This window comes from Scomber scombrus, chromosome 9, assembly GCF_963691925.1.
Source record: "Scomber scombrus chromosome 9, fScoSco1.1, whole genome shotgun sequence".
NCBI lineage: Eukaryota > Metazoa > Chordata > Actinopteri > Scombriformes > Scombridae > Scomber > Scomber scombrus.
In genome coordinates, this window is record NC_084978.1 from 609,895 (window position 1) to 623,498 (window position 13,604).

Below are 13,604 nucleotides of genomic sequence, written 5' to 3' on the forward strand. Positions count from 1 at the left end.
AGCAGGCTCCTTTCCTGGGACTTTTTTTGGGGGAGGGAGGGGTCATTCATGTTTTTGTTCTTCAATGAAAGAATTGATTGAAGTTCTAATGTTTTTTAAATGATTAGTTTGCATGTCTGCTTATGGCAAAAAAAGTTTATATTTATGTTTGTATACATTTGATATAGTTTGTATAAATTACCCCAAATTTCCTGTTAATTCCCATGACAAATTTCCAACCTGGAATATTTCCACAATTCCCCAGCTTAACTTCCCTTGGAAAGTTTCTGTAAATGTATTGTAAATTTTCCATCTCTTTGCAACCCTAACTGTGTCTGAAGACTTAACAGTGAATTTCCCTCCATGGTGGTTCGTCTTCTGTCTCACAGGATCCATCAGAGACCAGTCTCCCTGGAACCTGGACCTGAACCCAGCTGTCTGTCCATGAAGAGTGACCGGTCCATGAAGGAACCTATACATTTTAAACGTGGACAATCAGCTGATGGAAGGTAAGAATGTAAAGCTGACTGATCGAAGGACTTTTTCATTGATTTTAAAGGAGGACGTCCATCAGCTGATCAGATGTAAGCTGTAACTGACAGTAAACGTTATGCTAGAAATGAACTGGTTTATATGACGTGTTGTCCGACCTCGTCAGTGAAAAGCCGGCCGTCATAGAGAGGAGACGTGATAATCATTTAAATATGGAGATAACACATCACATGCAAGGCCGTAGCCAGGATTTTTCAAATACCGAGGTCAAAAATAAGACCAGGACATACATATCAGTAAGTTCCAATCCACTCTTGTGGTACAGTTCTTTCTTATCACTTCCAATTTTGCAACTTAAATCAACTCACATGTCAGTCTTCTACAACGTCCAAAATGTGGAATGGAGCATGGCCTGCTGGGAAAGGGAGAAAAGGGCTCGTCCAATGAATGAACAGTTTGCAAGAATTCACAAAAGTAGACAATATATTTCTGTTTATATTTTCAAGTCGCAGTTCACATGTACTGCAGCAAATATTTTTTCTGGAAGTGAGCACTATATAACTGCTACTTAATCATCTCCAGTAATATGCTGCTGGCTGTAATTTTGTGAATTTGTGATGAATCTGCTGACGGAAGCACTACACAGCTGGAGCTGTTTGGTAAGGAAACCAGTTCAATTGGAAACCGGTTGGGACATAACACCGGAGGATTTCATTGCCTCACTCCGCCGCTGACTATAGCCGACTACTTTCATTTTGACATGGCAGCGGTATCTGCTAGTACGTGTCACGTGACGGTCCGTTGATGCAAGGATAATTGTCTTGTCGGCTATTTTCACTTCACAATGAAACAAAACTTCAAGAAAAAAATACCGAGGACATGAGCTCGGTGTCCTCAATGGTAGCTACGGCCATGATCACATGTTCACACAGTCTCTCCTGGAACACATTCATGCTGTTTCACTCAGTTGTTCATATGAAAAGTGACATGATTTATTTATTTATACATTTCAGACATAAAAAACATGTTAAAGTGATAAAAACACTTATTTCCAACATCGTCCCAAGATGTTAAAAGACAAAACACAAGACAGATGTCATTATAAAGCTGTGAGCCTGTTCCATAAATAAGTCCTGACCTGACTTCTATAAGCTCCTCTCATGTTTAACAGCTGGATGTGTAACAGGAAGCTGTTCCACAACACAGCACCAGCTTTAAAAAGGAACTTGTGCCTCCATTATTCACTGGAGGGACTTTATATGAACACACACTGGCCCTGGTGTTACAGCCATGCTGAGGATGTTTCATTATCTGTCAAGTATTTAGGATCAAAGCCGTTGATAATGTTGAACATATGATGCAGCTTCTGTTGTTCTACTCTGAGCTGTACTGGCAGCAGTCCTACACTTCTGAATTCATCACAACCAACATGAGTTAAAGAGGAAACATTTCATTAATACTGAATATTATTATTGTGAAACAGGAAGTGAAGTTTGATGGAAAACTTTTTAACAACAACAGATTCACAGGACAGTGACTGGTCCAATATTATTCCTAAATATGAGACAAAATATCATCAAATTTCAGTTTCATTACAAAAGATTTTCAATGTATTTGTTCTTGACGTCTTTGTTCCAAACAGGATTGACTGGCTTTAACCCAAATGTATTGAAAGCTTGTTATCTATGAGCCACTCTCTGACACTTTCTGATTCTTTACTAAGAGTTGTGAATTTCACTGACATCTTTCCCAGATAGCAGTAATGCAGAATCATCACAGCAGCAGCTTGATGTCACAGCAGCTGTCGTATCATTTATATACATAAGAAATAAAAGAGGATAAAATAGAAGCGTGCAGCATCCCACATGTAATATCCTGAGGTTCTGATAAAACCACTTAAACATCACACACTTCACTTCTTCCTGTAATGTAAGAAATAAACAATTTTACAGCAGTGTGTCCAAACACCTGCACTGTAACTATGACAACAGCACTGAATGATTGACTGTGTCAACGGCTTTCTGCAAGTCAGCATCATTTCCTCCATCAAGGTTTGACTCATAAAATCAAACACATGAATAAGACAGGAGCCAGTACAGTTTGCTGCTGTAAAGCCAGACTGAAGCTCATACAACAAACTGTGTCTGACTAAATACTCAACCTGCTCAAACACCTCAGACATGACACCTGCCTACTTTCTCACTTACACACACCTCAATGTCATGTTCATACTGGGAGCTGCCCAGTTCAACCAGTCTGATACAAGCAGACACTGAGCAGCTCCACTGCAGCAGCTGCAGGTTGTAGCTGCTTTGCTCCAGGGCACTTCAGCAATGTACAGTGAGGGAGGGAGAGCTGTATGGAGGTTTGTTCAGAGCTGTTGGGACTAAACCAACTGACTGATGAAGCCAAACACTGAGCTGAAAGCTACAAACAGACTGAGCTGTTGATTCTCAGTGGGATCAGCAGGACTAGTAAAGCTTTACCACTACAGGGACTCATCTGATTCTCTGTTCATATCCAAATATCACTTGATGGACCTTTAGCTTGTGTTTGTCTCTGTGTGGACAGACATAATGTGAGCTCATTCTTCATGATTCCTCCACAGAGTGGACCAGGAGAGCTCAGAGGTTCCCAGTGGTCAGTCTGCCCAGCAGCATCAAACACACCTGGACTCCATATTTATGGTCTGTACATGTACAACAACTACTTTTACATCTATTGTGTTCACAATCATCTCCATGCTGCACTTTGTAGACCAGTGGATTGTCAGTGTGTCCAACATGGATCTGATGTTTGCTTCATGATGTTAGTTTGATTGTCATTCATATATTATTCTGTTCCAGCTGCTGGAGGAGAACATCGTCACTTTTGTGAAAAACGAGCTGAAGAAGATGCAGAAGGTTCTGAGTCCAGATTACCCAGAATGCTCAGAGAGTCAGAGGGAGGATGAGGAGGTGTTGGACGGTGAGCAGGAAGAGCAGATGAGGAGAAGCAGAGAGGCATTTCTGATGATCACACTGCACTTCCTGAGGAGAATGAAGCAGGAGGAGCTGGCTGACTGTCTGCAGAGCAGTAAGACGATTTCTATAAAGATTTAACATGATGGATAAATGAGACATTTACTGAAGTCTCAAGAGATGGAGGAAATATGTTTATAATCTCTTTTTTGTGTTAGTTCATTCAGGAACTCCTGCTGCAAAGTGTCGACATAAACTCAAGTCTAACCTGCAGAAGAAGTTCCAGTGTGTGTTTGAGGGGATCGCTAAAGCAGGAAACCCAACCCTTCTGAATGAGATCTACACACCGCTCTACATCACAGAGGGAGGGACTGCAGAGGTCAATGATGAACATGAGATCAGACAGATTGAAACAGCATCCAGGAAACCAGACAGACCAGAAACAACAATCAGACAAGAAGACATCTTTAAAGCCTCACCTGGAAGAGATGATCCAATCAGAACAGTGATGACAAAGGGAGTGGCTGGCATTGGGAAAACAGTCTTAACACAGAAGTTCACTCTGGACTGGGCTGAAGACAAAGCCAACCAGGACATACACTTCACATTTCCATTCACTTTCAGAGAGCTGAATGTGCTGAAAGAGAAAAAGTACAGCTTGGTGGAACTTGTTCATCACTTCTTTACTGAAACCAAAGAAGCAGGAATCTGCAGGTTTGAAGAGTTCCAGGTTGTGTTCATCTTTGACGGTCTGGATGAGTGTCGACTTCCTCTGGACTTCCACAACACTGAGATCCTGACTGATGTAACAGAGTCCACCTCAGTGGATGTGCTGCTGACAAACCTCATCAGGGGGAAACTTCTTCCCTCTGCTCGCCTCTGGATAACCACACGACCTGCAGCAGCCAATCAGATCCCTCCTGAGTGTGTCGGCATGGTGACAGAGGTCAGAGGGTTCACTGACCCACAGAAGGAGGAGTACTTCAGGAAGAGATTCAGAGATGAGGAGCAGGCCAGAACCATCATCTCCCACATCAAGACATCACGAAGCCTCCACATCATGTGCCACATCCCAGTCTTCTGCTGGATCACTGCTACAGTTCTGGAGGATGTGTTGAAAAGCAGAGAGAGAGGAGAGCTGCCCAAGACCCTGACTGAGATGTACATCCACTTCCTGGTGGTTCAGTCCAAACTGAAGAACATCAAGTATGATGGAGGAGCTGGGACAGATTCACACTGGAGTCCAGAGAGCAGGAAGATGATGAAGTATCTGGGAAAACTGGCTTTTGAGCAGCTGCAGAAAGGCAACCTGATCTTCTATGAATCAGACCTGACAGAGTGTGGTATCGATATCAGAGCAGCCTCAGTGTGCTCAGGAGTGTTCACACAGGTCTTTAAAGAGGAGAGAGGGCTGTACCAGGACAAGGTGTTCTGCTTCGTCCATCTGAGTGTTCAGGAGTTTCTGGCTGCTCTTCATGTCCATCTGACATTCATCAAGTCTGGAGTCAATCTGCTGGCAGAAGAACAAACAACATCCTGGTCTGAAGTCTTTAAAGACAAACCTGAATCAACACATCTTTACCGCAGTGCTGTGGACGAGGCCTTAAAGAGTCCAAATGGACACCTGGACTTGTTCCTCCGCTTCCTCCTGGGTCTTTCACTGCAGACCAATCAGACTCTCCTACGAGGTCTGCTGACACAGACAGGAAGCTCAAAGACCAATCATGAAACAGTCGAGTACATCAAGAAGAAGATCAGTGAGAATGTGTCTGCAGAGAGAAGCATCAATCTGTTCCACTGTCTGAATGAACTGAATGATCGTTCTCTAGTGGAGGAGATCCAACAGTACCTGCGATCAGGAAGTCTCTCCACAGAGAAACTGTCTCCTGCTCAATGGTCAGCTCTGGTCTTCATCTTACTGTCATCAGAAAAAGATCTGGATGTGTTTGACCTGAAGAAATACTCTGCTTCAGAGGAGGCTCTTCTGAGGCTGCTGCCAGTGGTCAAAGCTTCAAATAAAGCTCTGTAAGTACACACTGAATTATCCAGATTAATGCTTGATTCAGAAGATACTCATAGATATTTTTTCAGGAGGAGAGAAAAATAAATAATTATTTTAATATTTTTCTAAATGTATTCTCCAGACTGACTGACTGTTACCTCTCAGAGAGAAGCTGTGCAGCTCTGTCCTCAGTTCTCAGCTCCCAGTCCTCTAGTCTGAGAGATCTGGACCTGAGTAACAACAACCTGCAGGTTTCAGGAGTGAAGCAGCTTTCTGCTGGACTGGAGAGTCCACACTGTACCCTGAAGACTCTCAGGTCAGATCATGTTTGTTTGAACTGATTCAAGATACTTTCTAAACTATTAACACCATACAGTTTAAACTGCCTCTCTGTCAGTATTTCTTCATCAGGTTTTAAAATTTCACAGTTTAGAAAATCTGACATGTTTCTCTACTTTAACTTCATGAACAGTTCAGCACACAGATATCATCTTTGACTGACATAAAGAAGCTCATCATGTTTTAATACCATGTGATTTATATTACTGTATTACTATTTATTCTGATTACTTTATTATTAACTGTCAAATCTCCAGCTGGTTTAGAACAGAACACCAAAGATTGTAGCTGGTGCTTGGCAGAGATTATATATCATCAAAGTTTAGACTTGTTCATTATTGTCTCTTCAGACTGACTGACTGTTACCTCTCAGAGAGAAGCTGTGCAGCTCTGTCCTCAGTTCTCAGCTCCCAGTCCTCTAGTCTGAGAGATCTGGACCTGAGTAACAACAACCTGCAGGATTCAGGAGTGAAGCAGCTTTCTGCTGGACTGGAGAGTCCACACTGTACACTGAAAACTCTCAGGTCAGATCATGTTTGTTTGAACTGATTCAAGATACTTTCTAAACTATAAACACCATACAGTTTAAACTGCCTCTCTCATGTCAGTATTTCTTCATCAGGTTTTAAAATGTCACAGTTTAGAAAATCTGACATGTTTCTCTACTTTAACTTCATGAACAGTTCAGCACACAGATATCATCTTTGACTGACATAAAGAAGCTCATCATGTTTAATACCATGTGATTTATATTACTGTATTACTATTTATTCTGATTACTTTATTATTAACTGTCACATCTCCAGCTGGTTCAGAACAGAACACCAACGATTGTAGCTGGTGCTTGGCAGAGATTATATATCATCACAGTTTAGACTTAAACATGGCATTTATGTTCACTGCTATGCAGATGACAGTCAGATCTATGTCCCCCTTAAAAAAATCAAATATTATTTGTTCTTCTTTTTCATTATTGTGTCTTCAGACTGAATCACTGTTACCTCTCAGAGAGAAGCTGTGCAGCTCTGTCCTCAGTTCTCAGCTCCCAGTCCTCTAGTCTGAGAGATCTGGACCTGAGTAACAACAACCTGCAGGATTCAGGAGTGAAGCAGCTTTCTGATGGACTGGAGAGTCCACACTGTACACTGAATACTCTCAGGTCAGGATTCATCAACCTGTTCAACTGATCATCATTTAAACTGTGATTTATATGAGGAGATAAACACCTGGACATTTTCTCTACTCAGATTATCTTCAGCATGTGTTTAGACCCTGTGAATAACTTTCTATTAATATATATTTATTAGTTTTGTTGTGTCTCTGCTGTTGGAACCTGAAATACCAGAGAGGAGTTTTAAGATTCACAAACTGAATGAAGAACTGTGTAACTGGCCCAAAGTAAAACACACAGACAGTTATTCAGTGAACTGTTGTAGTTTCTTTTAATCTCAGAGCAGTATCTGTGCTGGGATGATAGTGATTGTTACTCACCCTGGTGATATGACACTTCACCTCAGCTGTTATCTGGTTAACCACCATTTAATTCTTCTTTAGTTTCAAACAACCTTAAAACTGGATGATCACTGAAACTGAATGAAGGAGTCAGAAATGTTTGTTTCTGTTATGTTTTACTGTTATTTCCACAGTGTTCAGTCCTTATTTGCCACATTAGTTGTGATTCCTGTTCTGTATTAAACTGTGAGCATCTGAGACGGAGTCATTTACCTCTGTGACGTGTTGGAGGTTTGATGTTCATACAAACTGTAGTCAGAGTCTGTCACCTGCAGCTCTTCATCTAATCAGCTCACTGTGGCTGCTTTTTAATGAGTATTATTTTATTTACATCCATTTTAGCAGTGAAGAGTTAGCAGTTGCTAACATCATGTTGACCAAGGTTACAGGAAGCTGGAAGTACTTCACAATAAAAGCTTTACAGTGTTTGGCCATCTGAATTGAGAAGTAGTGACTGAAAGTATGAAGTTTAACTGTAAAGATGACAGAAACACATTGGTGATGACAGTAATAAACACAGGAGCTTCCAGTCCTGCAGTGATCTCAGATCATGTGACATGTGTGTTGTTTTGTGTGTGTTCAGTCTGTCAGGATGTCTGATCACAGAGGAAGGCTGTGCTTCCCTGGCCTCAGCTCTGAGCTCCAACCCCTCCCATCTGAGAGAGCTGGACCTGAGCTACAATCATCCAGGAGACTCAGGAGAGAAACTTCTGTCTGCTGGACTGGAGGATCCACAGTGGAGACTGGACACTCTCAGGTATGGACAGACAGGTAGACACTCTCAAGTAGAGACAGACAGGTGGACACTCTCAGGTAGAGATAGACAGGTGGACACTCTCAGGTATGGACAGACAGATGGACACTCAAGTAGAGACAGACAGGTGGACACTCTCGGGTATAGACAGACAGGTGGACACTCTCAGGTAGAGACAGACAGGTGGACACTCTCAGGTATGGACAGACAGGTGGACACTCTCAGGTAGAGACAGACAGGTGGACACTCTCAAGTAGAGACAGACAGGTGGACACTCTCAGGTATGGACAGACAGGTGGACACTCAGGTATGGACTGACAGGTGGACACTCTCATTGTCCACATGATTTGACGTTGAGACGCCTGTTTCTGATTGGCTGAATGTAGCTGCTGTTGATAGTTGTGATGTGTGATTGACGGTTGTGTTGCATAGCAACAGCAAAGCTCCTCAGTGTGATCAGGATCAGAGCTGCATGGGAAACATATGGCTGACTTTTTCTAGAGTGATGTCATGTCCATGTTAGCATGCTGAAAGAGAACGTGCTGCTCTGACCCCCCTCTTCCTTTCAGCCTGCAGCCTGCTGGAGTCCGATGGTTGACACCAGGTCTGAGGAAGTGTAAGTGTGTTTTTCATTTCATTCATCAAACTGTGACATCACTCATTCACATCCTACTGAGGATGAAGATGATGTCATCATCAATAACTGCAGCTGTATTGTGTCTCGTTCTCTCCATCAGATGCCTGTGAACTGGAACTGGATCCAAACACAATGAACAGAAACCTCAAACTGTCTGACATCAACAGGAAGGTGACACGTGTGGAGGAGGATCAGTCATATCCTGATCATCCAGACAGATTTGATCACCGGCCTCAGCTGCTGTGTAGAAATGTTCTGACTGGTCGATGTTACTGGGAGGTCGAGTGGAGAGGAGGAGTTGATATATCAGTGAGTTACAGAGGAATCAGGAGGAAAGGAAACAGTGATGACTGTGAGTTTGGAAGGAATGATCAGTCCTGGAGACTGTACTGCTCTCCCGCTGGTTGTTACTCTGTCTGGCACAATAACAGAGTAACAACCATCTCCTCCTCCTCCACCTCCTCCTCTTCCTCTTCATCCTCCTCCTCTGTCTCTAACAGAGTAGCAGTGTATGTGGACTGTCCTGCTGGCACTCTGTCCTTCTACAGAGTCTCCTCTGACACACTGATCCACCTCCATACCTTCAACACCACATTCACTGAACCTCTGTGTGCTGGGTTTGGGGTCTGGTCTCACTGGTCTGGTTCCTCAGTCTCTCTGTGTCTCTGTAGGAGGGAGAGTCTCTCTGTGTCTCTGTAGGAGGGAGAGTCTCTCTGTGTCTCTGTAGGAGGGAGAGTCTCTCTGTGTCCTCTGTAGGAGGGAGAGTCTCTCTGTGTCTGTAGGAGGGAGAGTCTCTCTGTGTCTCTGTAGGAGGGAGAGTCTCTCTGTGTCTGTAGGAGGGAGAGTCTCTCTGTGTCCTCTGTAGGAGGGAGAGTCTCTCTGTGTCTGTAGGAGGGAGAGTCTCTCTGTGTCCTCTGTAGGAGGGAGAGTCTCTCTGTGTCCTCTGTAGGAGGGAGAGTCTCTCTGTGTCTCTGTAGGAGGGAGAGTCTCTCTGTTTCCTCTGTAGGAAGGAGAGTCTCTCTGTGTCCTCTGTAGGAGGGAGAGTCTCTGTGTCTCTGTAGGAGGGAGAGTCTCTCTGTGTCCTCTGTAGGAGGGAGAGTCTCTCTGTGTCTCTGTAGGAGGGAGAGTCTCTCTGTGTCTCTGTAGGAGGGAGAGTCTCTGTGTCTCTGTAGGAGGGAGAGTCTCTCTGTGTCCTCTGTAGGAGGGAGAGTCTCTCTGTGTCTGTAGGAGGGAGAGTGTCTCTGTGTTCTCTTTTCTTTTAAATATATATTTTTATTTAATCTTTTCTAACGCCTCCTGGACTTGCCCATCACTCCTTTTATTACTCTTAAACATACTTAATCTCTCCCAAACTCTATAAAGTACATGAGAATACATGAATACATCTTGAGAATGTATGGATAGCAGTCCAAAACAAACTTATACATACACATCTTTAAAATCAAAACCAGTTCCTTAAGAAACGTCCATTGTCACAGCTGTAACAGATAAATGGATATTTGATGAACTGTCATTGTTCTTTCTTCTTTCATAAACACTAATGTTGGTATGAATATGCCTACCTAACACAAGCTAATGTTACATTAATGTTATGTTTACTTTATGATGGTAATTATCTATCATACATGGCAGAGCAACAACGTGTTCTGATTGATCATAATTATTATTTTCATGTTTAATGAATGAAGCTGATGTCATATCAATGCCAGAACAATGCATCCTGTGTTCTGTGTTACTATATTATATTATGCATTTTATAATCAGGATCAAATGACCTGAATGAAGATTATGATGAAAACATTTGAGGTAAAAAGCTGGAAATGAGATTCTCACAGGTAGCTGGGATGAATCTGATTGGCTTTAATCGAGGGTTGATGTCAGATCCATTCATTAAAAGTTTCTTTAAAACTCAGTAAAACATAAACGTTACTTAGCTTCCTTCATTAAATTCATCATTCACCATCTTTCATTCATGCCGTTATATTGAATAACAATCTGTTGAATTCATATTGTAATGCAAGTTCAGCATCACATTTATTTGTATTTTCTTGGTTAATAAAATCCTTAAATGAACTTAATTGTTGTTTGTCTTTTCTTTGAAGTGATGCAGGGAACCACGGATTCAGACATTTCACTGATTTATCAAAATGTATTGATTTATTGAGATTAATTAATTAATCATTTAATGAATGAGTTGTTCCTCCTGAGTAAGGAGGTGGAGCCCCCTGATTAACCTGAGCTTAATTATTAAACTCATTCCACCAACTCTGTAATCATGCAGCATCTTGATTTGTTCTGTGACATGAACGCTCACACGTTGTAAACATGTGATTAAAGCCAGCAGCTGTCACTGTTTATTCCTTTGGTTCATACTGACAGAGATACCATGATAAATGCTGAGGAATATTAGCGCCCTCTGGTGGCCACAGTGACAAACTACAACAGCATCCTGCACTGTTCAGGAGTTTGTGAAATGATGTTCAGAAATCATTCAAAGCCTGTGAGTCTTTATACATCCATGAAGATGTTTGTCAGTGTGTATTTGTAAATGATGATGATGTCTGAATAAAATGTGTAAATGTCAGAAGATTCAAAGCTAAAAACTGTGACTGAGTCAAGGCTCTCAAGTTTCATTAAAAGTTTGTAGTGTGCGTGTTTGTGTGTCCTCTCGTTTTGCTATCCTGGTGGGGACCGCAGCCTGACATATTAATAACCCGTGGGTCGGTCCCCACAGGCACGAGCATTGGAATTAATAGCAAGCAGCCTCCTGATTGGCTGGTGCAGTTTTACCCACAGGGTTGGTTTTCCTGACTTTGTGTGAACCCCAGAGGTCAAACACCTATGGGGACCTTTTTCTTGACAAAGTGTGTAAGTGTGTATATTAGCATATTAGCTTCCTATTAGCATATTAGCTTAGCGATTAGCCCCCTGGCTAACTGGATTTTTAGATGCAGTGTTAATGGTTAGGGTTTCAATCCAACATTTGTTCAAATACTGCATATGAATTGTGCTGTGGCTAACAGTGATGTGTGTTTATATCCATAAGAGTAATTTAATAAGAATAATTTGACTGATCAAAAGATTATTAAAACGCTAAATATCTGTAACCATTACAACATTTTGTTTAATGTAACTCTGGCTCATCTATTATTTGATGTCTTTCTTGTATACTGTTCACTGTATACTGTCTGTATGCTCTTTTTTCAATAAAAAAAGAGGGAAAACCCCCAAACAAACAGTGATGTGTGTACGCCTCGCTGTTCATATTTTATAAATGAAGGTGGGATCTATCGCTGCTCAGCGTGAGAAATGTCAGGTGTGGCTTGTGAACTGCTTGAAATGTGTGAGACTTGAGATCTTTGTGACTATGTGAACCTCAGCACTCAAGTTCTCACACATGTCAATGTCAACTTTATTTATATAGCACATTTAAAACAGCCAATGGCCTACCAAAGTGCTTTACAGCAAAATAAGTAGACACAATAAAAACAATAAAAACAAAAAAATAAAATAAAAAATAATAATAATATAGAGAAATAAAACAGATAAAAGACCCTATAAAAGCGGCTATCCTCCACCAAAGGCCAAAGTGAAAAGGTGCGTTTTAAGTAGTGTTTTAAAAGTGGAGAGGCTGTTTGCAGTCCGCACAGTGAGCGGTAATGTGTTCCACAGGGTGGGAGCCGCAACTGCGAAGGCTCGATCTCCTCTAGTTTTTCTGATGGATCGAGGAACGTCCAGTACAACCTGGTTAGCGGACCTAAGGGCTCTGGAGGGCTGATGGAGTTTAATAAGGTCAGACAGGTATTCTGGGGCCAGCCCATTCAGAGACTTAAAAACAAATAAAAGAATCTTAAAATCAATCCTGTATTTAACCGGAAGCCAGTGAAGAGAAGAGAGCACTGGAATTATGTGCTCTCGTTTCTTACAAGTTACAGATGCTCATCAGGTCTGAAACCTCTCAGGGAGTTTTATTACATTCAGTTTGGGACTCTTCATTCATATCATATCTTTCACCTCACAGCGATTTCTCCTTCTTTATTCACTTTGGTCTCATTTCTATCTGCTATGTTTCTGTTTCATTCTTTTAAATTCCTATTTAAATAACTAATAATGGATTTATTATCCACCATGATTCATTCCTGAGTTCTTCTTCTCTGTTTCTCTGAGCTCACCTTAAATCTCAGTTTAACACCTGCAGGATTGATGATGTCACAGATAGTTAGGAGCCAATCGTGGTCCAGTATGTGACTCCCACAGTGTGATGAGGAAACATGAAGCCTCCACAAACACTGAGAATGGACTTTACAGTGAAGTAGGTCAACTGTGCAAATACATTTATTATTACATTATTATTCCAAGCAGAGTATTTTTATCTTCTCCAAACATGTGCAGAGGATCTTTAAAGTTCACACAGTCAACTGATCTTAAAGTCTGTTTGGATCTTTTTACATTGCCGGTAAAACTTTTTTGTGTTTTTGTCAGATTGACTCAAAATGATCAGTTCTGATGTTTATTGATCAGATCTGTTTAATGACAGTCAAAGATAGATTGGCTTCATGTTGAACAGACACACTGAGATACATAATCACAGTCTAAACAAACATCATGTGATATTTGTAAAGGAGCTTTAGTAGCACCTGAAAATATATGTTATTTTAAAGTTCATGTTAATATCATTTATTCACATGTTGTTCAGTGTTGTCAGTAATATTCAGTTATTTGGGTTAAATGTGTGTAGTTGTACCCACCAGCAGGGGGCAGAGTGGAACTCTCAGTAACAGAAGCTGCTGCATGTTTCCAGTCCTGAACTTATTCCACCAAACTGTTGTACATCGAGTGGTGTAATACTTTACAACATATCTGATCTACTGTGTAAACTGTAAATGTTCATCATAAGATAGATGATGTCATGCAGTCAAACTGCTGATG

The 13,604-nt window shown here is 41.5% G+C and overlaps 1 protein-coding gene across 1 annotated transcript; it reads left to right on the plus strand.

Moving 5' to 3' along the window:
* Positions 1-510: 510 nt before the first annotated feature.
* LOC133986363 (NLR family CARD domain-containing protein 3-like) lies at positions 511-13,172 on the plus strand (the record flags this gene model as incomplete). Its single annotated transcript, XM_062426187.1, has 10 exons — positions 511-563; positions 3,080-3,158; positions 3,318-3,546; positions 3,659-5,456; positions 6,123-6,296; positions 6,758-6,931; positions 8,608-8,654; positions 8,776-9,326; positions 12,348-12,467; positions 13,158-13,172. Coding segments are annotated over 10 exons (3,240 nt in total), but the record flags the coding sequence as incomplete, so codon positions are not given.
* Positions 13,173-13,604: the final 432 nt, after the last annotated feature.